We start from the raw sequence: 26,581 nt of genomic DNA on the forward strand, positions 1-26,581 counted from the left end.
ATATTTCTGTTTATACCCTCTTGTTCTTTTCCTAATAAAGCTGCTCAAATGCCTTTCAGATCCTCATCTTTGCACTGTCTGACAGCAGCCTTTCCTAGCTGGTCACTGGTGCTGTGCTGGATTCTCTTCTCACATTCAAACATTTCCCATTGAGATGCTAAGCAGATTCTCAAGCAGGCACTCACTATCCCTCTCACTATGAGCCTGCTGGTTCCCCTTCCTGTGTTACTGATTCCCAATCCCCGGATCTGCCTCTTCAAGTGCTTTGGCACACATTTTCAAGATAAAATGAAGCACCAGTGCTTACCTAAATATAGCGGATAAATACCAGTCAAGAGTTTTTGCCAGAATCTGTGCCAGACTATCTCCTGATTCTGCAGCAGGAACCTCAGAATGGGAACTACCCTCAAGCACAAACCTAAGAGGCTGCTTAACAGAATCAAGAAATCCTGCCCTGAGAGGTCTGCTGGGACTGCTCTGAAGGCCAGATTGAAATAACCCATTAAATCCTTAAAGTGTTTCTAGGCATATAACTGGCATTTCAGTTTATCCCTAATGCACATTTCAGAATCCACTTACCCCCACTGGCATATTCCATTACCAAATACAACGTCTTTTCAGTCTCAATAACTTCAAATAATTTCACTGCAAGAAAAATGAATGAGAGAGAGATTGTAGCCAGGAGTAAAAGCACAGCACAAACAAACAATTATACTCATGGAATGAGTATAATTTATGGCCAGTGATAACACTAAATCATACAGAAACTTTATATCCTTTAGGTTAGCATTCTTTTGAGGGGGGAAAAAAGACCAAAAATTAACTTCTAAATCACAATTGATAATAAAGCATATTAATTCACAATTTTCTCAGTTTATGCACACTGTACAAACGAGTTCATGCTGAAATTAGTGTTTAATTTGACACAGACTTATTTTAAGATCATACAAACCTCCCCTGTTTTGCTAGCAAACTGCTCACAGTCAGAAATCCGAGATTCTGACCAACTAAAAACCAAGTGGATACCAGAAATGTTAAGTCTGACTTTTCTCAGATGGCAGTAAAACCACTCAATTAAAACAAACACACCCCCACCACCACCCCCAAGAAAACAGAAAACAGCAGAAGCTATGAATGCTGAAAAAGCAACAAACAATTTAAGGGATGAGAAGGGAGTGCCTAGCATGTAATAACTTGTACACCTTGTCCATACCTTGTATGCAACAAGCCCTCTGGCCAATTCAGGACCATTAACTGTCTCTGGAACAAGAGTGTCCAGCCCTCCTCAGCCAGAAGAATTGTCATCACAAAGTAGGGCCCTGAAGCTGTGGGGTAGGTGAAAGAACTAAAGCAGAAAGGGAAAATTACATACTTGGTAATTCTAATTTTCTGGAAATATCAGTCAGCAGGAATCTTTCCTAGACTGAACTAATGGAGTTCTGCTACTCTCACCTAAGAAACTCATGCTTTTGGGTCTCAAGAATAATTTCAATAGAAGAAGGGAGTCAGGGTACTTGATAGACTGGAGAGCTCACATCTCCTACTCTGTGTAAGGCTTTCCTGGACTGAGCAGTTTACCTCCTCTGAGCAAAATTCTTGATGCAAGTGGAGTCAATAAAGGAGGGGAGACAGTGAAGCATTTACTGGATGCTTACTGTCCCTATTACCTTCAAAAAAAGTTTAACAGCAGTACATTCAAATACATCCAAATAGAGTAAAATGTAAACAGTATAACAAAAAAAAAAAAGTCTGCAGAAATGCAGGACTCCTACCAATATTGGGATGATTCAGAATCTTCATTATTCGTACTTCTCGAAACAACTGTCAAGGAAGCAGGACAATTTCCTTAGAATGTGTTTATTAGGGAAAAATTACTCAAGATATGCAATTTTAAATGTCAAGAAGAAGACAGAAAAGGCCATAGAAAGTAGCATTAGCATAAAATATAGAAAAATATAGTGCAGTGAACTCCAGAAAACATAATCTACATCTTATGCATTAAATCAATATAATGACTGCAAATAACTACATACCAAAACCAGATTAATTTTTAAGCTTTATGCAAAGACTAAGTTGCACAGCCCTTTCTGGAGTTCCACACTGACCAAATCCTACAGATTATTCACACAAGTATTCACTCTCTGATTTCTCTGGTGACTGGCAAGCTCTGCCAACTACCCGTGGACACATCAAAACTGCAGGTGCAAGTACAAGGTGCAGCTCTAGAGAAAAGTCACACACAGATGTTCAAATGGAATAAGCTACCAGGAATTCTGACATCCTCTAAGTCCTGCTGTTCTACACAGGTGAAGCAGGCAAGTTTGCTTTTCCCACAACTACCAAATTGTACACTGGTCACAAGCAGCAGTGATTCCCCCTCTCTCCCCCTGCAAGTCCTGAAGATTATCATTGCTGAAAGTCTGCTGTATGACACCAAATCACATAATTATAAACAAATGGACAAAATTAAAGCCCTTAGTATATATACTTCACACAGTTTTTTTTTCTTTTTAAGCAGAAACAAGAAATTGTTGATCTTAAATTTCTACCATTCATGGCTTTATTAATTAGAGGTGCATCAAGATTAACCTAGGGGCTCAAAGGAAAGAAATAAAAAATGCCTATGTAGTTCAGTGCTGTGTAGTTGAGGTTGGCAATACTGATAGGCTTGCACTGTTTAACTGAACAGCATAGCCCCTATTTAATGTGCTGCACACTCTTTGGTCCCTTATTGGGCTAACGTAGGATGCTGAAATAAATGAAGAAATGCTAACTCTTCAGTGTAATGGCTAGACATTTTGGAAACATCTTTAGAAATATTTTACAGTCCTCCTTAGAGAGAAACTGGGCTCAACACACTAAGTGTATTGCTGTTTTGTTTCTCTCATGTCGCAGAGACATCTCACCCCAAAATTAGTCCCATTTGATCAGATGCAACCATTGCAAAAGTGTACAGTGATGCAAGCCAGAGACTGAACAGCTCCCCAAAGAGTAGCACTTTAGTGTATTTTATGTCTCTAAAATTCTGCATTTATTCTACAAGTTAAAACCACAGAGCAACATCTTATTGGCACTCAGCTTGTGATAAAGTACGATTGCTACAGCTCAAGTAATGTTACAGATGTATACTTGCATTACTTAAGTACTTCACACTAGTTACTATGCATTTGCCTTATAACTGCCATTAAAACAATTTCAGAGGGAAGCAAAGACTACAAAAGCATTTCTCTGAGCAAATATGAACAGATGCAGTTTGCTTATGTCTAAAACATAAACCAAGGGTAAGCAATATTATGCACCAGAATTAACTTGAGCAAGTATCTTTTCATCATAAAATCAGCCATTGTTAAGAAAAAACACCACACCAGGATGCTCTCTGTGTGTTTGTTGTTTTTCCAAGTACTGGAATTTATTGCACAAGAATAAATTTCTCAGCTAAATCAATATAAACTAATCAGAAGCTAACAAATCTAATCTAATGGATGATACAGCATCAGAAGAGATTCTAACCAGGTATGTGGAAAAATCAGTTCCTCCCTAAAAGACTGGAAATATATTTCATAACTTAAGACTGGTATAAGAGGTACAGCAGTGAACCTTCATACCTTCACAAACTGGATTAAAATATGAGACTTCTATAGAAAATAATTTCAACCCTCACATTATTATATTTAACGTAAAGTACATGGGAATTGAAAAAAAAAAGAAGTGCATTATTCTATTCTATTCAATATTCTCACAAGATTTAGAAGTTTGCTAATTGGTTTAAGACTCTAATTGGTTTAAAATTCAAATTGATTTTACAATGACAAGAAATTTTGTTCCACAAATATTTCTGAATAAAAGCCTTAACAGTATTCAAGGACATGATTTTATATTGCAACTCTGCATTCCATGAAGCACTACTTTGAGATGAATCTCCTCCCCCACACTTTCCCTGTGCAGAAGCACGCTGGTCATTAACACCTGCAATGCCAATAACCATGTATTTACAAATATAAACACCTTTAAACAATAGCCACTACACCCCTCAGTAACACTCAGGAGACGCCTCTTTGCATATAGAGGTATTTAAGCAAAAAGACCACAGTTATTTCCTACAAAGCCAAGTTTGTTAAACTTAAAAAGATCTGGATAAGCGATGTTTGTTTTCCGAGGATAAAGCAACCTGCTGCAGGATTATTATCTATTTTACTGACAAAAAAATAACATTTTCAGAATTCAGACACACTTGTATTTTCCTCAGCAGCAGTGTCCTTCTCTCTCAGAAGGTATAAGTAATGTATCTCTTATCACCCCACCACATATTCACAGGACCACTCTTCATTCTTAAAGGCTACCATTCAAAAAAAGCTCTTGAACAAGCATTCTCCTTGTTGGAAAGGTGCTGTAGCCTCAAAAGCTTCACTTATAGAAAGAGACAGCACCGTACTCTGTTTCTAAAATTTGTAGTTAGGAAAAAAGCTACAAGACTTGAAAAATTGTTTCCCATGCTTCCAGCTTAATATTCCAAGGCACAAACTGCAGAAAGCAAAGATCTGCCACACCACTGATAACATTTCTACTTGCTGCCAGATTAACACCTATGTTTAAGATTTACGTTTTTAAGTTACTACAATTAATCTGAAAATACTCAGTTAACCAAGGCTTTGTCTTCTTTGAAAAATGTGCTTGAAAGCTGCTCTACTTTCTAAACTGATATTGAGAAAGGATGCGGCAAAAGGAGCACAGCTCTCAATAGGTAACAGTGAAATCATTCCAAATCTTCCACACTACTTTACTTCTGTTCTGTTTTCCTCAACAACAGAAGAACTTAAGTTAGAGGCTTCAAACATGTTTAAAGAATAAAAAACTTGCTGACCCTTAGAAGGGGCATATCTGAAATACCCATTTCCTAATTAAACCTATTAGTGAAAAAAAAGCACCTTCTGCTCCACGAGCAGTTTGCAGAAGAGAACAGAATGCTGTTTCAGAAACATGCCTGGTGAAGCCAGTAGAAGACAAAATTTTCAATGTAGCAGACATGTAAAAAATAGACTGGCTATTTTCATAGAAATTTGTGTTATGACAAAACCCAAATACTTACACTTGGAAAGAAATTACAATAGTGACAGTGGAAAAAGCTAAGCCAGTACAGTAAGTTACTATCAAGACTGCAAGTCAATAATAAAGCCAGCTCTGTTCTAAACAGATGCTCACTGGGTAGGGTGGTAACCATATACTGAACAAACTGAAAACAAAATAGAAAGGCAGGACCCTTAATTCAACATAGGTTTTCTATTTAAAGAGGTAGAGGTCCTGGAGTGAGAAATACAATGTAAGTTAAGACATTAACATAAGCTATCACATTGCATGGACAAGAAAGCAAAATTAAAAATTCACAAGGTCAGCTTACTTAAGCCATCAAATGCTAGGCCATGACACAAACTAAAATAACTCTGTCTGAAGTACCCTGTGCATACAACAGAGCATGAAAACCACTGGTGAAGAGCTAAGAAGAAACGAAACACACTTTGCTTTTATACCCGTGACTAACTACAGACCCAGTTTGTGTAACACTTCCAGCAAGTGAAGTATGTGCTCAAATATTTCTGTTTACAAAACAGAATGGTGCATGTGAAGCCATGATGACTCATTTCACTTAATTAGGTCAGTTGCAAGTACTGTAGAAAAACTGACTTGCACTCAGTATCCTTTATACTTTGGTGAATGGAAAGGGGATGGTTTTGTAAATGATCCCACACCCAAGATAACCAGAAATTTGTCTTGAGTAATAATAATCAGTAGTGATTGAAGATCTAGAAGTTTTGCTGAACTGCAAAATTTATCAGCTTTGAAGTTCTAGAGACCATCCTCTCAACCAGGAGAAATTAGACGGGTTCAAACTCAGGAGTGGTATTTTTGTGCCAGTAACATACTCCAGTGTCCTCTATAAACCTTCATTAGATAAACGTCCCTATCAACACAATACTCCTATCACTGCTTCCCATTCCCAACACTGCCTCTTGAAGAAAAAAACCCAACCATTTAACAGCCCTTTGTACAGTATAAGCCTGATAACAAAATCATAAAACTTCACATTGCAGTGATACTAAATAGTATAAGAAGAAACACAAACAAAATGTAATAGTTCAGTGCAGAAAGAAAAAAAGAGTGATTGATTTCATAGAACAGAACAAGAATTTTTATGATTTTACTAACAATCCACGAATGACCCACTAAAATACTAACAGAAATTATCTTAAGCATGCTAATGAACCACCCTCTCGCCCTTATTTGCTTTGTATTTATAATTGCTTCAGTGACTGTGCAAAAATTGTGCTTAAGTTTACTTAAGAGCTTTCAGGCAACCAATGTTCATTCACTCAGTCACAGCTGAAGACATAAAGCTTCAAAACAAAGATTATTTTTTCTGAAAACCATAATCAGTATTTTACAAATGGAAACATGATACCAACAAATTACCCAATTTTTCAGTGTGAGCAGAAGATGCATGGGATCAATACATTTAGAAGTTACTGAAGAATGAAATTCCAGTTAAACCACTAAATTTAAACATCTATCCTTAGTTCTACTATAAGCTGCTTCTAACAGTACCTAACACTGTTTGTCTTGTTGCCAGCTTTCCACTCAACAAAAACAAGTAATAGCAGCAATGTCCTATTGCATCAGTATTTTATGTACTATTTGTGCAGTGTGAGAGCATGTTTTGTATGCTATAGAAGTCTTATTTATACTTGGAATAGTTTATTGAATTATTCTTGAGTATTTTTCTATGAAATACAACTTAACATTTAAACTATTTTCCCAAAGCTGAGTTTTTCTTGCTTAGTTTTCCAGAAAGTTTTAACATATTTTATCTTCTCATTGTTCAACAATGAGACAAACCCAGCCCTTCAAGTGTGAACACCAAGCTAGCTAGGAAATAAGCTACATGAGCAGAACAGGATTTCCACAATATGCTCTGTCACACGCTGCCCCTGTAGGTCCCTCTTCTCTAGCTCAAATATTAGCAAAGAGATTTGCTTAATACAGGATATAGGACTTAACAGCAAAGCTTCTGCATGGACTGCACAGCAGGTTGAATTAAAAAAAAATCCAGAAGAACTCATACTCCAGTACTACAAAGGAGACATGAATGCAAATAAAAGTATAAAAGAGATAAAAGAAAAAAAGAAATTAAAGCAAAGCTGTTTACAACTCCCCATAACCAAAGTTACACAATAAAATAAATTGTAGCAGCAGCCAGAGATAAATGAACAGCAATAAGCCCTGGCCTCTTTCTCTCATTTCTACAGCTACAGACAACAGCAGTCTAGTATTTGTAAACAAAAAATACCCCAAATTTTTATAATGGGCATCCCCCAGTAGGACAATACAACATTTCTGTGCTTTAGCCACAACAAAACATACAGAGAGTTAAATAGTAAAAATTCAAACCAAACAAAAATCCCCAGGGTTTTGATAAAACCTTTATCACAATGACTATGAAAGACTTCTGAATTTCTATCTACAGGCATAAACAACACTGCTTTGATTATATTCACTCATTTTGTCAATTCTGTGCACAAAAAGTAATTGCCACAGGTCCCCTGAGTTCAGCAAATATTTTATTAAAGTTGAAAGAGTATAAAGACAAGTGTAGAAAAACCCATTAAAGCAATAGAAATTGATACTCTAAGTCCACAAAAAACCCAATTAGTACATTAAAGAAAAAATCCAAGAAGAATACCATCCTTTACAGCATTAAATCTTGGTTTAGCATGTAGACAAACTGTTTGTATACCTAATTGGAAAGAAATGTTACTGTTGGCGAAGAGGAAAGCTAGAGGAGGAAGGAAGAGCAAAACAACAAAGCTCAGATAGGAACCACATGGAGTCACTGCCCTCAGACAAATGAATGTGCACATTATAGCAGGGAGACCATGCTCTCCCAAGGTCACACACAAAAACGTTGTTTAGCAAGATAAGGGGATCAAATATTTTTGTCAAGTAAATAAAGGATCACAGTTTGACTGTTTACAGAATTTCAGATATTATGGTCTATTCTTACCTTTTGCAGGCTAGTAGGATTCAGCTGGGTTTTATCTATTATTTTCACAGCAACCTTGGGAAAAAAACAAACAGCTAGGAATTACTAAACTCAGAAGGTTTGAACAAAACCATACTGCACCTCTGAGAGCAAGAGCACAGATGCACCTCCAAAACATGCATGTGTGTCTACTTCTACACATTTAATCAAGCAAAATTCTCAAACCTGTTAAGATTTACCAGCAGGAGCCTGGAACTTTGCCACTGAGGAATCAGTTCTATACATGTCTGCATTTGGACTGAACAAGGTTATCTTGTCCAGGCCCTCAAAACACAAGATTTATCTATTAACAGATCACCAATATCAATGAAATCTGCCTATCAATACATTTCTCTTCAGTTTCAGAAATGCTTGGGGATGAACAGATATCTTCCCAGCCCCAAAATACCATTTGATGCAGAACAAACATTTTGATCCTTTCACCAAGAAGCTGCATTTTAAAAAGGGGTGGGTGGGTAGGTAGTTAGGTGTAAACTCAGGCATGTCAGGTAACTTCTTCTATATCCTGAAACATCCTCTATAAGAAATACTTATTATAAAGAGAGCTAAAGAAAACAAATCAGACTGTCAGTCTTTTTTTTTTCAAGGCTTACCTCTCTTCCAGTAAGCACATGCCTTGCCAGCTTCACTTTGGCAAAATTTCCTTTTCCTATTGTTTTCAGTAAGCGATAATTTCCAATGTGAGGATGCTCTTCATTTGTGGATGTGATGGAGTTCCTACATCGGGGGATGTTTTGTCTGCTACTTGACTTAATAGGCTGGATGTGTGGTTCAGTGTATCCATCCACAGAGGTATGCTGCAAGGCAGACAAAATAGTTGGGAATTTAGCTACTTGGATTTTAGACAATTGCAACAGAATAGACCACAAGTATAAAAAGATGTAAAGGGGAGTAATTAATTTAGCTTTTACAATATAACTGGTAACTCTGGATGGCAGCCTAAGGAGAAAATGCTACCTTTGGGCAGAGTTCGATATGTATCTTATGAAAAAGTCTGCAGAAAGATTTTTACCAGCTCCAAAAGCAAAACTGCATACCTAGGCAGTAATCTACAATCCATTACAGACTTTTTTAAAGATGCCAAACCACACAGTATAGCTCTATGTTGCAGATAAATTTGTCTAATCATAATCAAATTTAGTCTTTTAAAAATACACTGTACAAAATATATTTGTACCTTGGCATATTTGGAAACAAGGTTTCACTCTTTTTTTGTTAACTTTCTTCAGTCAAATGATATTACTTTTTGGTTTTTTTCAAGTAAACTTTGTTCCCAAAACATATTTGCATCTTTTAAAGTTCTTGTTCAAGTAGCAACTAACTACATCTTTATTTTAAAATAACTATTCTTTAAAACCCCGTGAGATCGCATAAAATATTTTAAATCTCCAAAGTCTGAAGAACTAAAAGGAAGTTATTTTTAATGCATGCCAACACATCATCCCACGTTAAATGTTAGTCACTGAAATCTGCTTCTGTACTCTAACTTCCAAGTATATAAGGGGCAAGTTACAGATGGGGCTTGGAATTGTTCCAAGGAGAAACCAAAGTAATGAAAAATGTCAAAGGAGTGCTAAGTGTTTCAGTATTTCAAATACTTTCTAAGAGTGGCAGATGGGTACAAATGTTTAACAGGTAAAATTTAGCTTCTAATCTTTTAAGTTACAGACTTTGAAAGCTGGCAAATACTGGAGGTAGAAAGAGTGTCTTCCCAGAGCAGTTTTTAGATTTGTAGCAGAAAGGCATGCTTACTCCCAGCTAAGCATAAAGCACCAACAAACACCTGAATATTACCTGAATATTTTCCAATTACTGACTGCCTCAATTAAAAAGTGGATATCTTTGTACCCAGCCAAATGATGGGTTGTGCTGATCTCATCCATCATTCCTTATGGAATTATTTTCATATCCAACCAGAATTTAAAGCAGTACTTCCAGTTTCAGTCTGCATTTGTTGGAGACTGAAGTCAATCCCCTCCTGTAAACACTCAGGCTTACAGGCAGTCCCACTGAACCAGGCAAGATTATTTCAGGACATAAGCAGTAGTGGAATTGGGAAAAGGAGCAAACAGCTGCAATGCAACCGGAAAAAACAAGGGGTGTACCACAACCAGAATGTTCTTCCCAAATGTAGCACAACCCTGCTTACATCACCTCCAGCATTATTAATTATTCACTATCGCCAAGAGAACAGCCCTAAATATAATTTTGTTTGTCTTTTCTTTGCATGAGTCCTTCTGCAAAATACTACTGTACTCCCACTGCTAAACTGCTTTCCAAATTACTGGAGAACCAAGCAAGCCAGGCTTGTTTAGATTCTGTGTATCAGACAAATTTATTCAGCTGTGAAATAACACGCTAGTAATAGTATTCATTCTTTAGAAGCACATCATTATAGTATTTTCTGTGGACTTTGAAAAAGAAGATCAGAAGGGCAGCTTCAGGCAAAAAAGGCTATGAAACATTCCTTCAGCAACGGACCCCAGCCCCACATGCACAGCCCAAAGAAGTCTCCCCTAAAAATACACCTAAAAGTCCCCCCTATAAATGCAAAACCAGTATCTGTATGGTGCTAACAATGAATACTTCAGCTGCACTTAGAACCCATCCAGGGCTACAGCACCGTGCTACACAAACAAGTTTTAGAAGTCTTTGAGCCTCTTTACTCACTGAATTAGATCTTCACTATTAGGATTAGCAATCCTAATATCAGCTGCCATTCATATACTTCACAGGATTAGACTACTCCCAGCAGATACCTGAAGGGATCTCTTCAAGAAACAGTTGGATAGACTCAACCAATGCCATGGGCAAAGAGGAAGACGCCTTCACAGAATAGATCATTTCAATGCAGACTGAACAGGGAAAGCATTATTTAATCAAAATGACAGTACCAGATCTGAAGAGGAAAAAAGAGTAACAAGGTTCATGGTCAAGATGATTCTGGATTTTGGTCTTTTGTGACAGAAAAACTAAGCCACTCTGGATGGTTCCTAATTATTCCTTCTCAGACAGATTCTCTTTAGAGTCAACCAACCATTCTCTCCAGCTATGCCCAAGGATGATAGAAAACAGGCATAAAGAAGGTCAAATTTCCTGGTTTGTGAGCTACACATAAATATATACAATTTCTGAATTTGAACAGCACTGAATGAAATTAAAATGATGCTTGCAACAGGCCTCTTTTCTGCACATAAACAGCTTGCTATCATTGGAAAGTAAAGAGGAATTAGAAGTAGAAACTGATCAACTTCTAGAAATCAACATTTAGTGAAATTGAAACAAAAGATTAAGAAGTTGAAAAAAATAAAAATCAAGGTCAAATAACAGTATTTCAGAGATTATTTCCAAAGAATACTAAAGCTGAATTTCACAGACGTATGCAAGATCCACACTGTCTAGAAGGCCAGGCTACATAGTTTTCAGATCCTTCTGGTCCATTACAATACATTCATTCATTATGCATCAGCTACTATGTGGCTACTTAAAATGCCATTTCAGTAGAACAATCTCTGAATTCTGAGAAATTTTTCAGGGTGCTGGAAACAAGGGGGCTGTAAAAACCAACACTCTCCTTGAAGTTCACTGTCATGCAAAAACAATTCCAGTCAACAAGCTGCATTTCCCACACAGGATTTTAATGAGAGAGTCTGTTATTTCACTAGATACCCTGATATATATATATATATATATATATATATATATATATATATATATATAAAATGTAGTGGGAAACACTACCTTACTAGTACATCATAAACATGACTCAATATATTCAATTTATGTCAGTGTAAAATAAAATCTCTACAAATAAACATAAAATTAGATATTTCTTAAAATAAAATGCAATTTTATACAAAAATAGGGTGAAGCAGTAACAAGCTTAGAGTCGAAACAGTTTATTAGCGCATTTAGGTATTTTGCACATTAGTCAAGTATTTTAAAATAAGAAAATAACTCACGCAGAACAAAATCCACCTTTTCAAAAACATTCTAAAAACATTCTCAAAAACATTCTAAAATTTCTAACATTCAATTTTAAATTGCAATAGAAGAGAACTTGATTAACACTTATTGCTCCATACTAGGTCTGCTTCTGACATATTCCACCAGGGTTGTTACAGAAATCCAAGGGCAGTAAGACCACAAGAAAGTTATCCTGACCCATTGCTTCTCGAAGCTATCATTTTCTGTGCTTACCCAAGGTAACTTCGCCAAAGCAAGATGACCTGATGGCCACACCATCTTTAAGAAAGTGCAGAAGAACTAACCCCACTAAGTAGGTACAATGTGTGGCTTTCACTACTTTACATAGTCGGCATCCTTTAGCCACTTAGTAGCCAATGGAGTAGAACTCTCAGGGATTATGCACTGTAATCAAATTTACAACATCACGTATATTAACTGCTGCTACAGCTTGATCTTAAAAATTCCCTCCAAACCATTCCAGTCACCAATCCACAAAGCCTTTCTCAATCAAACAACACTGAAGGCCTCCCTAATCCTTCATAGTAAGAGGGTAATTTCCACACATCTATCTGCCTACAAACACACCTCACTTGATTAAACAAACCTCTTAGTGCTGAATTTTCCCCATCTTGATTTATCACAAGGCAAATTCCTTGGTAGAGCCAGCCCATGCAAGCAAAGTCTGCACATGCAGTTCTACAAAGGCAAATCATCACACTTTCCTCACTCAGTATTTTCTAAGCTGTCCTGGACAAATGTATCTTGCAGCCAATTTTTATATTCATAACTCCTACCATTTCCAAACAAGTGCCATACACATGAGCATTTATAACAGCTGTCATATTTTGCAAATATGCAAATATTTTTCAAAATAGCTAGCCCAGACAGAGGGTATCTGAAGGATTGAGAAGTCATCTTCTAAATAGCTCTGATCTGCAACAGTTTTGCTCTTAATATATGTATATTGTAGGGGGAAACATTCCTTTAGTCGTACAACATAAACATGACTCCTGATATATTCAGTTTATGCCAGCATAAAATAAAGTCTCTAGAAATAAACACATAAAATTAGATGTTTCTTAAAATACAATGCCAGGAAAGGAAAGGGGACAGAGGTGTGAAATACTGTCCTGGATGTCCAGCTGCTGTCGTATTGCTCTCTGTCACTAGTCCTTAGGACTTAGGTGCTTCTAGCAAGCCACCTCAAGCAAGATTTTTGCTGAAGCAACAGACTGAACTGAAAGAGTCCATCTTTTTTAAAGCTCTTGTTGAACCTCAAAGTAGAAACCATCAAAGATGTTCATATGAGCTTGTTCTGCATCATATGCCAAGAGCATCCAGGTGGTACAGGTATGATGCAAACTGTACATGATTATAGTACCTGATCCCAAAGTCAGAGGCAGAAGAAGGGGATTCCCTCCTTGTCCAGGTAAGCCTCACAAATGCACAAAACCACATTTTACTCCTGCCACACTTACCTATCACATCATACTACAGTTCCTAAAGCACCTCTGCTCTATTAGAGCACTACCTAATTTTTCCTCTCAAACATGCAAAGAAGTGCTTTGGAAGGGGCAATTTAAAAGACTGAATATATGTACACATGATTTTTTTCATAAGTTCTTAACAGCAATTAAATGCATACTAGATTGTGAATGCATGATAGAAATTGCCTCATTTTATTTTTTATCTGCTCCTTTTTCCTCCCAGTTGTAAATTGTCTATCTCACAAAAACAACTTCAATGGTAACAGGGAAACATTTCTACTACAAGGTGAAATAAAATCCCCCAATGCCAATAGACAAAGTGTTCCCTTCACAAAAGCAGACATGTACACGGGTGACAGGTAAATTTATACTGAGCATTGAGTAAATCTTAATCTGTGCTTGTTACTATGGGATCTAAACCCCATGGAAGTTTTGCTGGGATTTTTTTTTGTTTTGTTTGCGGTTTTGTTGTTTGTTTGTCTTTGAAGTGCTCAACATATGCAAATCTATGTGAGACATACAGAAATAAGTTTGCCAACTTCGAGACAGAATTGTTTTTCTCATCTCAAGCTACACAGGATGCAATGTTTACAGCTCCATACTTGAAGCAATCTAGGAATGAAAACATTCCATGATCTACCAGTGCAGAACTAGACACAGCTAAAAGGAGTTTCAGAAGTTCATAATAAAGGATCTTCAGAATAATTCTCATTTTCATATGGTTACACCAACCTGTATTAATCCTGTGCATGATACAGTATGCTCATTCCCCCTTTTTTTTTACACTGCAGTAACATCATATGGAAGGGTGGAGTTCATTATCACATGGAATTACAGATCCTTTTTATTTGATGGTTAAAAAAAACCTTAGAAATGTGCTGGTCCATCCCCAAGATGAGAGCCAAAGCATTTTAGAAAAACAAATACCTTCATAGCATGAAATCAGGTCTTGTAACCCGAGCTCAGCTAACATGTTTCCTCTTCTCCCTGGGCCTGAAGCCCTCAGCCTGGCCAGGCGTGCAGGTGCAGCAGAACAGGGCCTTCCTGCCTTTGTTCCACTTCACTCAGAATTGGCACAGTTATTTCAACCTGGCACTTTCCTTCCTGACTCATCCCAAATACACAAACAAGATTTTCCAGGGCTAATTCAGGCCAGCCAGCCCATATCATCTCCATTAATTGCTAGCACAAAACTGAACCCTCCCTGTAGCCCCATGAAAACTGAGACAAGCCAGCTAAAAGCTGCTGCAGTAAACCACAGGTGGAACCCACAAAAGGAGGGAAAAAAAGGATAAAGTTTTTGTAAAGTCCTCATTTACTCATTTTTGTCATTTGGTACAGTACTAGAAACTACCATCAACCCTATCAAGCAAAAGACTAAAACATTTCCTATCTTGTCAAAATGAAAAGTGAAATGTCCCTCACGCATGAAACCTAACACAAAACTATTTTTTTGAAGGAAAGCACTTACGGAAAGGAAGGAACAAAACTATTCCTGCAGCCTCCTGGACACATCTAAACACAGCCCTTCACAGACGAGTTCTTTCAACATTTCTTGCCAGCCATTGCTCTTTCCTCAGGAGGTGACAGTTTAACCACACCAGTCTTTTTTGACTTATTTCATGAGATCTTCAAACCTGCCAGCACAGAGCTCCCAGTGAGTGTTCCTATCTCTCCCAGGACATCCTGCCAGCACTTGGAGGCACAGGCAGGTGCAGGGCACTACTGATTCTGATCAGCACCCACAGTTTGCTCAAAAATCCCCTGTAAAACAAAAAGAAAACTAAATGCAAATGTTGGTTGTTAATTGAACCAACCAAACAAGAACAGGAACACACCCAGAAAGCGAAACTTCTGGCAAAGGAAACTGGCAGGAGTTTTTATTGCACTTATAAATGATGCAGCCAGGTCATTTTTCAATAGGCCTGATGAAAGGCAAAAGAAGGGAGACATGAAGCAACCTACAGTTCAGGATCATGTCAAGCACATGGAGCTCCTCAAGCATTTGCAGGGCTCAAGAAGCAGAAAATGCTTTAATATCCAACTTCAAAACTGAGAGGAAAGGGCTGTTTCTACAGTCTAGAGACTGCAATCCTGAAACCTGAGGCTTGCCTCCAGACAAGGAAAACAGCAGCAGGAGGCAAGGTTTACTCACAAAAGAGCGACCAGATTAGAGTGTGAAGCATGTCTGACACTCAGGATCAAACAACCACTCTTCTGGGTCAGCTGAGGTTTTCCTACAGAAGAAAAGGATACAGCAGCTAATTGGGACCAGGCTCTGAATTGCAACTCATTCTTTCTCTCAAAGTTTATGAAATGGGCATTTTTTCCTTATCCACTGCATACCTACAACAACTCTGGATGAGTCCCCATGCGGCACAATGGCTACTGAAGCTGATTCAACACTGCTCCCACGCCCACACACACCTACAATCTCACTGCTGCTGGGGCAGCAGGACACACGGACAGCACAGGCAGCCGAGTCAGAGAAACCCTTGCAACTCTGCTGCCAGGGTCACCTCCAGCTCCCTGAGCACAGGCACCCCCCCCTGAGACCTCCCTAGCAGCAGCACATGCAGAAGGACAAGAGGCAATACCCAGCACTGGGAAGACAGGATCACATCAGCTCCACGTTAAACTCTCGTGGAACTGCACTATCAGGACAGGAACATGGAAAAGAAAATTGATCACACTACTTTTCTTGATAATCCAAAGGCAAATTGACACCAGTAGTGAAACTTTAGCTAGGAGATACTTATTCCCATTCCACAACAAGGCAAAAACACACGACTCAGACAAGAACCAAAACCAACACAACAACAAAAATCCCCTAAAACACAAAAAGGCCCAAACCAACAAAAACGATCCCAGAAACAAGTAAACAGGCCTGCTTACTCATGTTGTTTACCCTCAGAAGAGTACACAATGTAAGCTCAAGAAGCTCCCCTTTAGGGATGACATGAATGGGCAAAGCAGCACCTCAACACTTTGCTACACGAAAGAAAAAGTTCCTCCTCCAGCAAGCTGGAGAGTATTTCTGAAGTCTTTATATACCGATTACTGGATTCATCCAGTAGATCCAATGATGAATTCATCAAGACAGATCACCATCTCATTTTAGATGATTTTACCTCAAGGTCTTACTAACTTTCTGAAGCAAAGCCAGCTTCTAAAAAGTGAAGAGATGACCAATTAAATTACCTAACCTGATAGCAGTACATACTAAATGATGCACACATGTCCTAGAAAAGAAACTGTCTTGGGCAATGAAGGACTCTAGAATGTTTGAGGATCACATCAAGCTCTGTTTCAAATGCCGTTACCCAATGTTCAGCATGATTTTCCCATATTCTCTTAACGCTCTCCTTTTAGAGATCTTGGAAGTCTAATCTAAAGAGTACAGAGACTCATCTTAACAATTCCCTTCATACAATATAGTACATACAAAATAAATATAACTAGAAGTCATTCTCAAAATTAACTTGTTGCCTAGACAGAAGAGGGGACTATAAAGCATGGATCTACACAGATTAACAAGGCCTATCTCAAGCCCTTCCACAGAGCCTTCAAGGAAGGGGCAGGGAATCATTCCTGACCTGAAGAGCACTTTCATGACCTCTTGCACTAGAGCATACCAGTTTACTTTCTCCATGTCCGAGGCTTGATAATATGTGCTGGTCCACCACTCTGCAGCCAAGGACTTCTGGTGTCAATAACAAGTCTTGCCTCAGAAGACAGAGCTGCAGAGGGTCTAATGTACTTCATCTGTCAAGGACATACAGTTTTCATATTTAAGCCAGAATCTCATCAGACCCAGCATTCTGCAGACTTTTTTTTTTTTTTCACAAACACAAGGTTGACTCTGAGGAGTAACACGTACTTTAACACAGGAAAACCAAAACACGTTCCTAAGAGGAGGAAGCACCTTAGCTGACACAGACAACAAGCCTGCACTCAAGCAGCATTCAGTTACAAGAGTTTTGTCTCATGAGAACAGACTAGCAGAGTCTACTATCCTGATGGTCTACATCCACCTGATGGTGGGAGATGTAGATACAGTTATAAGGACATCACTAAGTTTATGCTTTCAGAAGACCAACTATGCTTTACAGCAGAGCAAGATTATGACAATGTATCCAAATCAACTGGTTAGGACATGGTGAACTCAAACAGCAAAATGAAGAGAATCTTCTGCTGGGTGCTCTCTACCTTGTTTCTCACTTAAGTGTTAATTAACAGATCAAATAAAATGTCCTCAGTTGAGCGGTAGTAATTATTTACCTTTATCTGGATAATGCTATACCACATTTCAACTTAGCAAATATATTCCCAGCCTTGCAAGATTTATGCTTAACTTTAAGCTGTCCAAACAGCATCTGGCCCTTGTACCTATCTTATGATCAAAGAGTGTGTTTCTCACAGAGCTCATACTACAACATCCACATAGGCCCTTGTTCCTAAACTTGTGCAACCACCCTGTTTTAACCTTTGGTCTTCAATTATTCATGATCACAAACGACTGCAATGTAGCACTCCAGAAATACATGCAACTAGGAAGTTAAACTGATATGTGGAAAAAAGCGAACAGCAACAATATTCCTCACAGATTTTGCAAATAATGTAATATAGCTAGAAAAACATAATACATTTCTTTAGCTGTTTTACATTGGTAGACATAGTGATACAGTAGATAATGAATACTGATAACCACACACATACAGCACATAGATGTGCTGAATTCAAACCATGGACAGAAATCACACGTGAGTGTAACTGAGATGTAAAAACCAAGCACAAGGAAAAGAAAGAACAAAACAAATGTAACAAACCATGTAACATAATTTTACTAAGGAAGTAAAAGAAAAAAAAAATCACAGGATGCAAAGAAAATATTAAAACCAGCAGATACTGCATTTACCCAGACCATTAAAATAACAAGTTAGGAAAATGTGCAAGAAATAATGTACACATATATATAGGTAAACCTTAATAAGACAAGCCAGATAATCTTTGATTAGAAGTTTGAACAAACCTAGTATGTATTCAAAATGAATACAGTCATTAAAATAAGCAGTCAAACCAACAGTAAGATAAGATGTATGACCTTCTCTAGAGTCCTTGACAATCTGTGGGTGAGGAAGCCCAGATCCCCAGCTATGGACTTTACACAAGAGTCCAGCCTGCAGGCTGTACAAACTGGGCATTTCAGACTCCTTTATCTAGATGGTGAGACATCAAATAACCAGTAGCAGCAACAGCAGCCTCCAGCCCACTGTCAGCAGGGGCAACTCTCAATTCTGTCCCAAGTTGGACATCAGAACAGTTTGGATAATACTAGAGCAGCATGCCTGGAAATCCCCAGCTGAGGTGCCTGATCCAATCAGATGCTGTCTCATATTAAAACAGGAATTAATTTGATTCAGTCTCAAGGAAGGGAAAGTCAGGGCAATGTCACAGGGGACAGGGATTATACCAACCTCCCTACTGGAAACTGGGAATTTGTCCCGAAACCTTAAAGAAAAGTCTTCCCTAAGCAAATTTCAAATAGACACAACTGAATTTTTCCAGGTCTTAGGATGAACCACTAGCAATGTTTTGTTCTCTCTTCCACCACCAATGTGCCAAAGGTCCCTCTCCCACCCACAGTGCTAAAATGCTCCTTGCCTCTTAAAAGATGAGGAAAGCCACAGCATGATAGAAGAGATGATCACAGATCCCTTTATGCAGCATTGCAATCCCTGAATTATCACAGGCTCATTGGGAACTCTATTTTTTCCCTTAATTTACCAAACTAACTAGAATGCTCCCAACCTCTGGGGATGACAACTATCGTGTTAAATATTTTTCTCTCGTGTTGTTGACCCTCAGAAGAGTACACAATGTAAACTCAAGAGGTGTTCAATAAACAGTTATAGAATCTATTCATTTTCTACTGCTGTCCTATGACCCAACAGGTGACCCGGAATCAGGAATAGTGTTGGAGAAAGGGTAGGAAGCCATCTGAAGGTATACTTAACTCCTATTAAAAAAAAAAAAAAAAAAAAAAAAAAAAAAAAAATATATATATATATATATATATATATATATATATATATATATATTTATGTGTGTTTGTGTGTGTGTGTGTAACTCCAGGCAATAAACTTTGCAGTCCCCCAGTCTGCTTTCTTCTTTTTCTCTGTCACTTACCAAACTTAATCTTCAATTGAATCAAGACAATATTAGGAAAATGGCTGATGCACCATTAACACTTCCCTTGATCATAACTCCAATCTAATTCTCAAGTGTTGTATTTAATTCAGCTTCTTCAGGTTAGAAATTATTTCCTGAAGGTAATGAAAACAAATAGATGGATAGAGGAGTCCACTTTGTCTCTTCTACACTACTCCAGAGAGCTTGACACCTCTCACTTGAAAGTAATTCTATTGAAACGTAATGTTACACACCACTAGGAAATTAATTTATGAGCAATGGGGAAAAAGCTTGTACACAATACCAAAATACAAAGATTTACAAAAGGTCACACAAAAAAACCTAATAATAACAATAGTAACAATAGCAGCAGTAATAATAATGTTATTGTCTACTTTTTAGGAAACATCAAACTTGACTTTTATATGAATGTTTTACTTCTGCAATCACTGGATGAGCAAGAATACCTTTCTTAAAAAAGACCTTTAAATGCAATTTTATCAGTCTACTTTGCACAGGCTGTGGGATTAGATTTCCCTTATCCTGACTACAAACACTGCTGGAGGCATACATTCTCTGATAATAATTATGTCTGCCACTGACTAATTCCAACATCTATATTAGCTCAACCCTCATTGCTCATACCAGGTTTGAGGATAAGATTTCACTGGACTCTGCAGTAGATGGAGCAAGAGTTACACTGTGAAGGGCTTTCATAAATTTTCTTTGTTCATGTGCATCTTATGTGTATCACTGGAAGAAAGAAGTCTAAAAAGCAGCCAGTCTCTTTCATTTAATATCAAATAAAGAAAAACAAAATGGAAAAGCTATTATACTAGGTATGTCTGCTAAAGACTACTCAGAACAGTATTATTAATATTTTCTGTATCAATTTCATTGTATTGAATGATTAAAAATACTATTCCTTTGGGAGTCTGATCTTAAGGAAAAAATCTGATCTTGAGGAAAAAAATACTATTTTAGTCCTCCAACAAGTAAAGACATTCTTTGATTTTTTTTAACCACCAGTAGATTGTCTTTACTATAATGGCAGGGGGAAGAAAATCAGATTACTGTTGGAAAAAAATTACTAAATAAACCCCCAAATGCTTTAAAGAATTATATTACCTCAAATCAATAATATTATCTGGAATGAGATATGAGTAAATACATTACACATGTAATCCATTTGTGGAAAACAACCATATCCTCTCTAAGAGTTCAGTGTAGCATTTCACAGACTAAGGTAATTTCCATGGCAAAAAACAAGACTCCTCTTAACACATAAGATTCTCTGAATTTCTGAGCTATGCCTCTACTTATTTTAAGTGAAGACAAACATCTAAGAAGTAGAAAGATACTTGCATATGACTGAAGCCAAGCATGCACTCTCAAAAGGAATTTCAGATATTTACTGTTTAAGCACAAGTAATTTACACTGCTGCTACACAGCCTGCAGTACACCCTACCCTCCCCTTCTCCAGCTCTGCAACTCTCACCCATTAAAAATTCCTCACATATCTGAGTGTATAGAGAAAATCTCTTAGAGAACATGATAAAATTGTATGTACTGTCTAAGCAACCACTATGAAGCTTTGGTTACTCTCTGCTGTTATCTGAGAGAAGAAAGCCGAGCCCAGTAACTTTACTGGAGTGGAGGGAAGGAAAGGTAGAATGAGGAAAATATGGTCTAACTGATGAATATTTCAAGCAGTAATAATCACTGTTGCTAAGATTTGAAAGAGCCCCCAACACAGAAACAGGTCTTCCCAGTCCACCAACAAATTTTTTCACTCCCTTTAGCTTTACAATTCAGATTATTCCCACATTACAATGCTCCTTGGGATTCATACAGAAGGGTATTACTTGAAGGATAAACAGGCACTACAACTACATGGCTTTTATAAAGCTTTGCATTGGGTTTGCTTATGTCATTAAATGAGCAAAACTGGAAAAGGTCCCAGAAAGAGTGAGAAGCATAAGGAAGCTGGCAATGAGTATGCCAAGCTCCAACACAAAAGCACGTTAGTAAGCAAAATGGGGGAGAAAACAAGGGGGGTGGGGGGAGCCAGAATGAAAGATTATAGCAAATTGCAGGGCTTTAACAGCCAGCAAATTAATCAACAGAGTCAATCAGAATCTTGGAAAGACAGATATTGGATATGTAAGGATAAAGCTGATGTGATGGCAGGTTATAAGACTAGCACCAGGTTTAAAATTAAATTGCTCACATTTTTGAGGGACTAAATAAGAGAAATTATCTGTGTGACAACCTTAAGATTAGAAATAAATGGCCTTTTCCCTTCTGAAAAAAAAATGGGCTGCTTGAAGACAAGTAAAAGATGTTTTACCTTATTTTTCTATTACTTTCTTCTTGAGCATTGGGCTAAGATGAAAAAGATAAGAACCAACAGTGGGGAAGGGAGGAATCCAGGAGCTTCCAGGAGAGCTTAAAATAGTACTCTACCCCAGTGACTAAGGCTGAGCCTCTGCTTACAAGGAGGTGTGTGTTTTACTGCACCATGAGTGAGGCCCTCCTACAGAAGCAGAGCAGAGGCCCTACAGGTTTTACCACAAGTCTCACCTTAGGCAAGAGCCTTTCCAGCAAGCCCTGCTACTATCCAAATCTTATCTATTTTCTTCAACCACATCTGTCTAATGAAAGATATCACTTCTCTCTAACAACCCTGCCTAATTCTGTGTCTGCTTGAGATTTTAAAAGTTACCACGCACTACTTTATTTCATAATACAAAAGCAATTAGACTTTGTCACCAGTAATATTATCATTATCTGCTTTTGTAAAAGATTGCCATGGGCTATCCAGTAACTCTGTATGTTCAGCTACATGAACACTGATGTTCCACACAAGTGCTTTCATCAGAGGTGAAGTTCTGTCTTATTATTCAACATATCACAACCGTGTATGTTTAAAATACGGTTTTGCAACTCAGCTGGACAAGACTCATTATGTTTGATCACTTGAAATACATATTAACTTTGGACATCATTCTCTGCTTTGATTAATATTCAGTTACTTTTGTGAATTCTACAGGTGTTTAAACAAAAACCAGGATAATTATTCTGCTTCTTCCCAGCACATCAGTAGGGTCACAGTGAACAAGGCAGAGGCTGCTCCGAAGTCACAAACCTGATTCATTGTGACCTCAATAAAACTCCATTACATGTAACAACCCTTACCTCAGAAATCATTATGGCTGTGATACACATATCAGTGTGTGGCCATTCAATGCTCCTTTAGGTTGGGTATACATCTGGGACATATAAACAATTACTTCGGCTAAAGCTTACTGTAAGAGTCCTTCTGAGATACTGACAAGCTTTTGAAGAAGCCAAGTGTGAAGAGAAAGAACTCTTTTCTTCACTACACATTGTCTTGCTGTATTTTATATTTAGGTTTCTATAACAAATCATACACTTTTATAAAACACTGCTAACTGAAATAGTTTGCACACAAAGGGACAGAAGCCATTTGTACTGAGCACTTAAATCTTGAATAGCCATGAAGGGTTCTCTATGAATGTCATCTTAATTGTAAGGTACATTGATGCCAACCACACAAGGGGAGTACAGACCACATCTCATTTTGACATCACAGCCTATACCTAAGGCATCTCACATGCATAGGAACGGCAAGATAAAAAAAGGAAAATTACTTTTTCCTGAAACCATATGCAACAGCAGAAGAGGAGAGCTTGAAAACCCACAAACACATTCATTCCTGAATGACAAGACAGACTGCTTTCCACAAGGATCTAAGCAATGTGAAGTGACTGCTCATCAGCTGTCCTGATAAAATGGAGAATAGTAGAATAATGTAATGTTCTTTCACTCTACAGAGATGCTAAACAAACCTGTGCTTTTGGGTTTCACATAAGTACAACTATTGATCAATCATTAGACACACTAAGTTGTGGAAGTGCTCCATGAGCATGTATGGCTCCTTGCTTTTAAGGTTAACTGCAGCCCAGCTGAATTTAACTGCACAAGCACCCTACTACAACTATGAATATGTGTCTCTCAGCAGAAGTTGCCATTTTCTGTGAAAGCACACAAAAAGACATCCCTGAAAAAAATGCTTATGTTAAAAAAAGAAAACAAAAACCCCCAACAAACCAAACCCCACCACCAAAACCAACCAACCAAACTTTTTTTCAACTGCCATCTCAGGTCAAAAAGAAGCAGGATTATGACAAGCACAGTGTGTGGTTTCAGATGCTTTTGCCTTCAACTATTTTCCTACAATAGCTACAGCATGATTGGTCACTACTTAGGAAATAAAAGTTGAAACAGTCACAGGGAAATGTACTTTATAAACAACAGCCATCTTATCATCTTGGAATTTTTAACCTTAGATTCACTAGGATGTTCACCAAAACAATCTAAGCTGAATCATCACACACAGCTATGAAGTCTCAAACTGACCTTGAGATATCAACAAGCCTTTGATTTTGCTATTTTACTAAGTTATTCACAAAAAACAAAGATGATTCATTCTTACGTGAAACACAACTGGCCCAATTTAAAGCTTGGTTTAGCACTGAGTACAGAGAACACACCAAAGAACAGCTAATTGACAATGTGAAAGAAGTAGAGAAATGCTAACAATTAACCAGGCTTGGTAGCTGATGTGGAGAAAGACCTTTTTATTAAAACTCAGATTTATTTGCATTATATTCATTACACTGAACAATGTGAATGTTTTGATGAAACGTTCCTGTTTTCATAGTCAACTGTGCAAAACATTTCTTCCTAATTTACCACTATCTAAAGCAGAGTAAACTTTCAAGAATCAAGACCCAGAAAAAAAAATTGTGAAATCCTTACAAAATTTTTTTGCCTATTCTGAAATTCCAGAAAGATTAAAAAAACACTACAACAAATCCAACCACAAAAAGCAAGCATTGTGTTTCCAACAACAACAACAAAATAGATGGTGTCATGACCACAACATAAATAAGCTAAATTTGAAACTTGTCACTGTCTGCAGCAGCTTACAAGTAGTATGTTTAACCTGGAGGGCAGCACAGACTGTAAACATGTATTTTAAAATAAAGGACAGGCTGAAGTTACTAAAAGATAAAATCTGAAAAGAAGTGATAAAATGCTTTCTCTCTGAAATTGCAACATATGAAAAGTTTGCTCAAACTCTCAAGTTGTGAGTAGGACAATCTGTAAGAAACCCGTCTTAGGGCTTCAGTTGCACTATAGTTTTCTAGCTCCACATTAATTGTAAAATCATCTCCTTCTTACAGGATAGTTTCTTAATTAATCTGCTCTACTGGAACACTGTTTAAGGTTCTCTCAAGCATCAGTAAGATAGTACAGTCAGGTCTATCTAAATTCTGAGAACAAGAAGAACTCCACAAGTACAACAACAAATCACTGATTGAGAATGTAATTTTAGAGAAATCACAGAATCTGCACTTAAAAATTAAGTGACTACTTTTTCTATGTTTAAATTACTGATAACAATTAAAAGTTGGAGAAGATTCCTCTGCTGAGCAACTGCAATTGTGATGGTAGAAACTTAACACATTTATAGTAGAAACATTAGTTTGGAAATGTAATCAGGTGTCATGAGGGAAAAAATCCTGCCTTTACTGATGGTTGAAACATTTAAAATGCAGAGATAAAAAAAAATTTAAATCTCTCTTTATATAAACAGTAAGTCCATAGGATCAGAAATATACAATAGAAAAGATCCCACTGGTCAGTCTTCTCAGAACATATTCTCCTTGTTCTAGTTCAGTGTTTAAGTCCACTGACCATGTAAGTACAGTTTTCAGAACATCAACCACAAACAATCCAACTTTATGTTTACCTATGAACCTCAAAACCCCATGAAGTATGAAATGAAACTAGTTCTACAAGCAAACTGCATTAACTCTTTCTGAACCTTAACACTGTACACTCATTTGTGATGCTTAGAAAGAACACTGAACCATGAACATTTTCAGTGCTTAGTACCAAAATATTCCTCTTTACATAAAGAAAATGAAAGGCTTGTGTATTGCCTGTCCCATTATTCTCTCTGATCCACACAGAAACTTAACTTCAAAATGAGGCTTGCTCTCTCCATGCATAGTGCTCTAGCTCAGCATGTGTTTTCCCTCCACAACATAGGAGCTCAGTCCAGATGTGAAGCAAAATAATAACAAGAAAAAGTCAGCATAGAGAAAACAAACCGTCAAAACAAGATTAGGAGCACATACCCTCTTCTTACCATTTCAACAAACACAGAACCTAATGGTGTATTTATGATCAAGGAAAATAAACTTGCAAGGAAAAAACTCAGGCATTCTTCACTCTGCTCAAGTCCATCTCCTGTGGATAAGAAAGATACAGCTGTACTCTTGAACCCATAAGGCTTGGAAATTAGGCCATTCTTCTGCTTAAGGCCCTGAAGGAAAGAATTCTTGTCAGCTACTTTCTCCCACGCCCCCTCTGTCCAAATCAAAACCATGTGCTCTTATTGTGCAAAAGAAAATCCAGAAGGAAAAAAAAAGAAATTAAACATGGTATAATCATTATCATCCCAACTTGACCATTTCATTCTATCCTCTTATCTCTTGCCCTGTTCAACTTCTTTCCTCTTTAAAATGCAGCTGTCTCGTAGAAGGGCATCCTTAACCACACCCACTTGAGCTGGCACCTGACATGTCACCGTCCCATAGCTAACCCACAAATGGGTGTGAATGTGTCAAAGTTATAATTATTTGTATGATAATGAAGCAAATCATATGGTCATAGGTCACTGCTTTATCCTTCTTAAAACTTCCCCTGCCATGACATCTCAATCATTCTCATATAGCACTGGCT

At 37.5% G+C, this 26,581-nt stretch overlaps 1 protein-coding gene across 6 annotated transcripts in view; it reads right to left on the bottom strand.

Annotated features, from left to right (window-relative positions):
- MARK1 (microtubule affinity regulating kinase 1) overlaps window positions 1–26,581 on the bottom strand; it is a 56,453-nt gene that overhangs the window by 25,538 nt on the left and 4,334 nt on the right. For 5 of the 6 annotated variants that reach the window (XM_053938136.1, XM_053938138.1, XM_053938135.1 and 2 more), the window contains exons 2-5: window positions 8,686–8,889; window positions 8,054–8,107; window positions 1,773–1,821; window positions 580–645 (exon numbers count right to left, since the gene is read on the bottom strand). In XM_053938136.1, the coding sequence (XP_053794111.1) occupies window positions 580–645; window positions 1,773–1,821; window positions 8,054–8,107; window positions 8,686–8,889 (373 nt within the window). Of the gene's footprint in view, window positions 1–579; window positions 646–1,213; window positions 1,289–1,772; window positions 1,822–8,053; window positions 8,108–8,685; window positions 8,890–26,581 lie in introns of those variants that run through there. The other variant, XM_053938139.1, reaches the window with a different exon arrangement.

This window comes from Vidua chalybeata, chromosome 3, assembly GCF_026979565.1.
Source record: "Vidua chalybeata isolate OUT-0048 chromosome 3, bVidCha1 merged haplotype, whole genome shotgun sequence".
Lineage (NCBI taxonomy): Eukaryota > Metazoa > Chordata > Aves > Passeriformes > Viduidae > Vidua > Vidua chalybeata.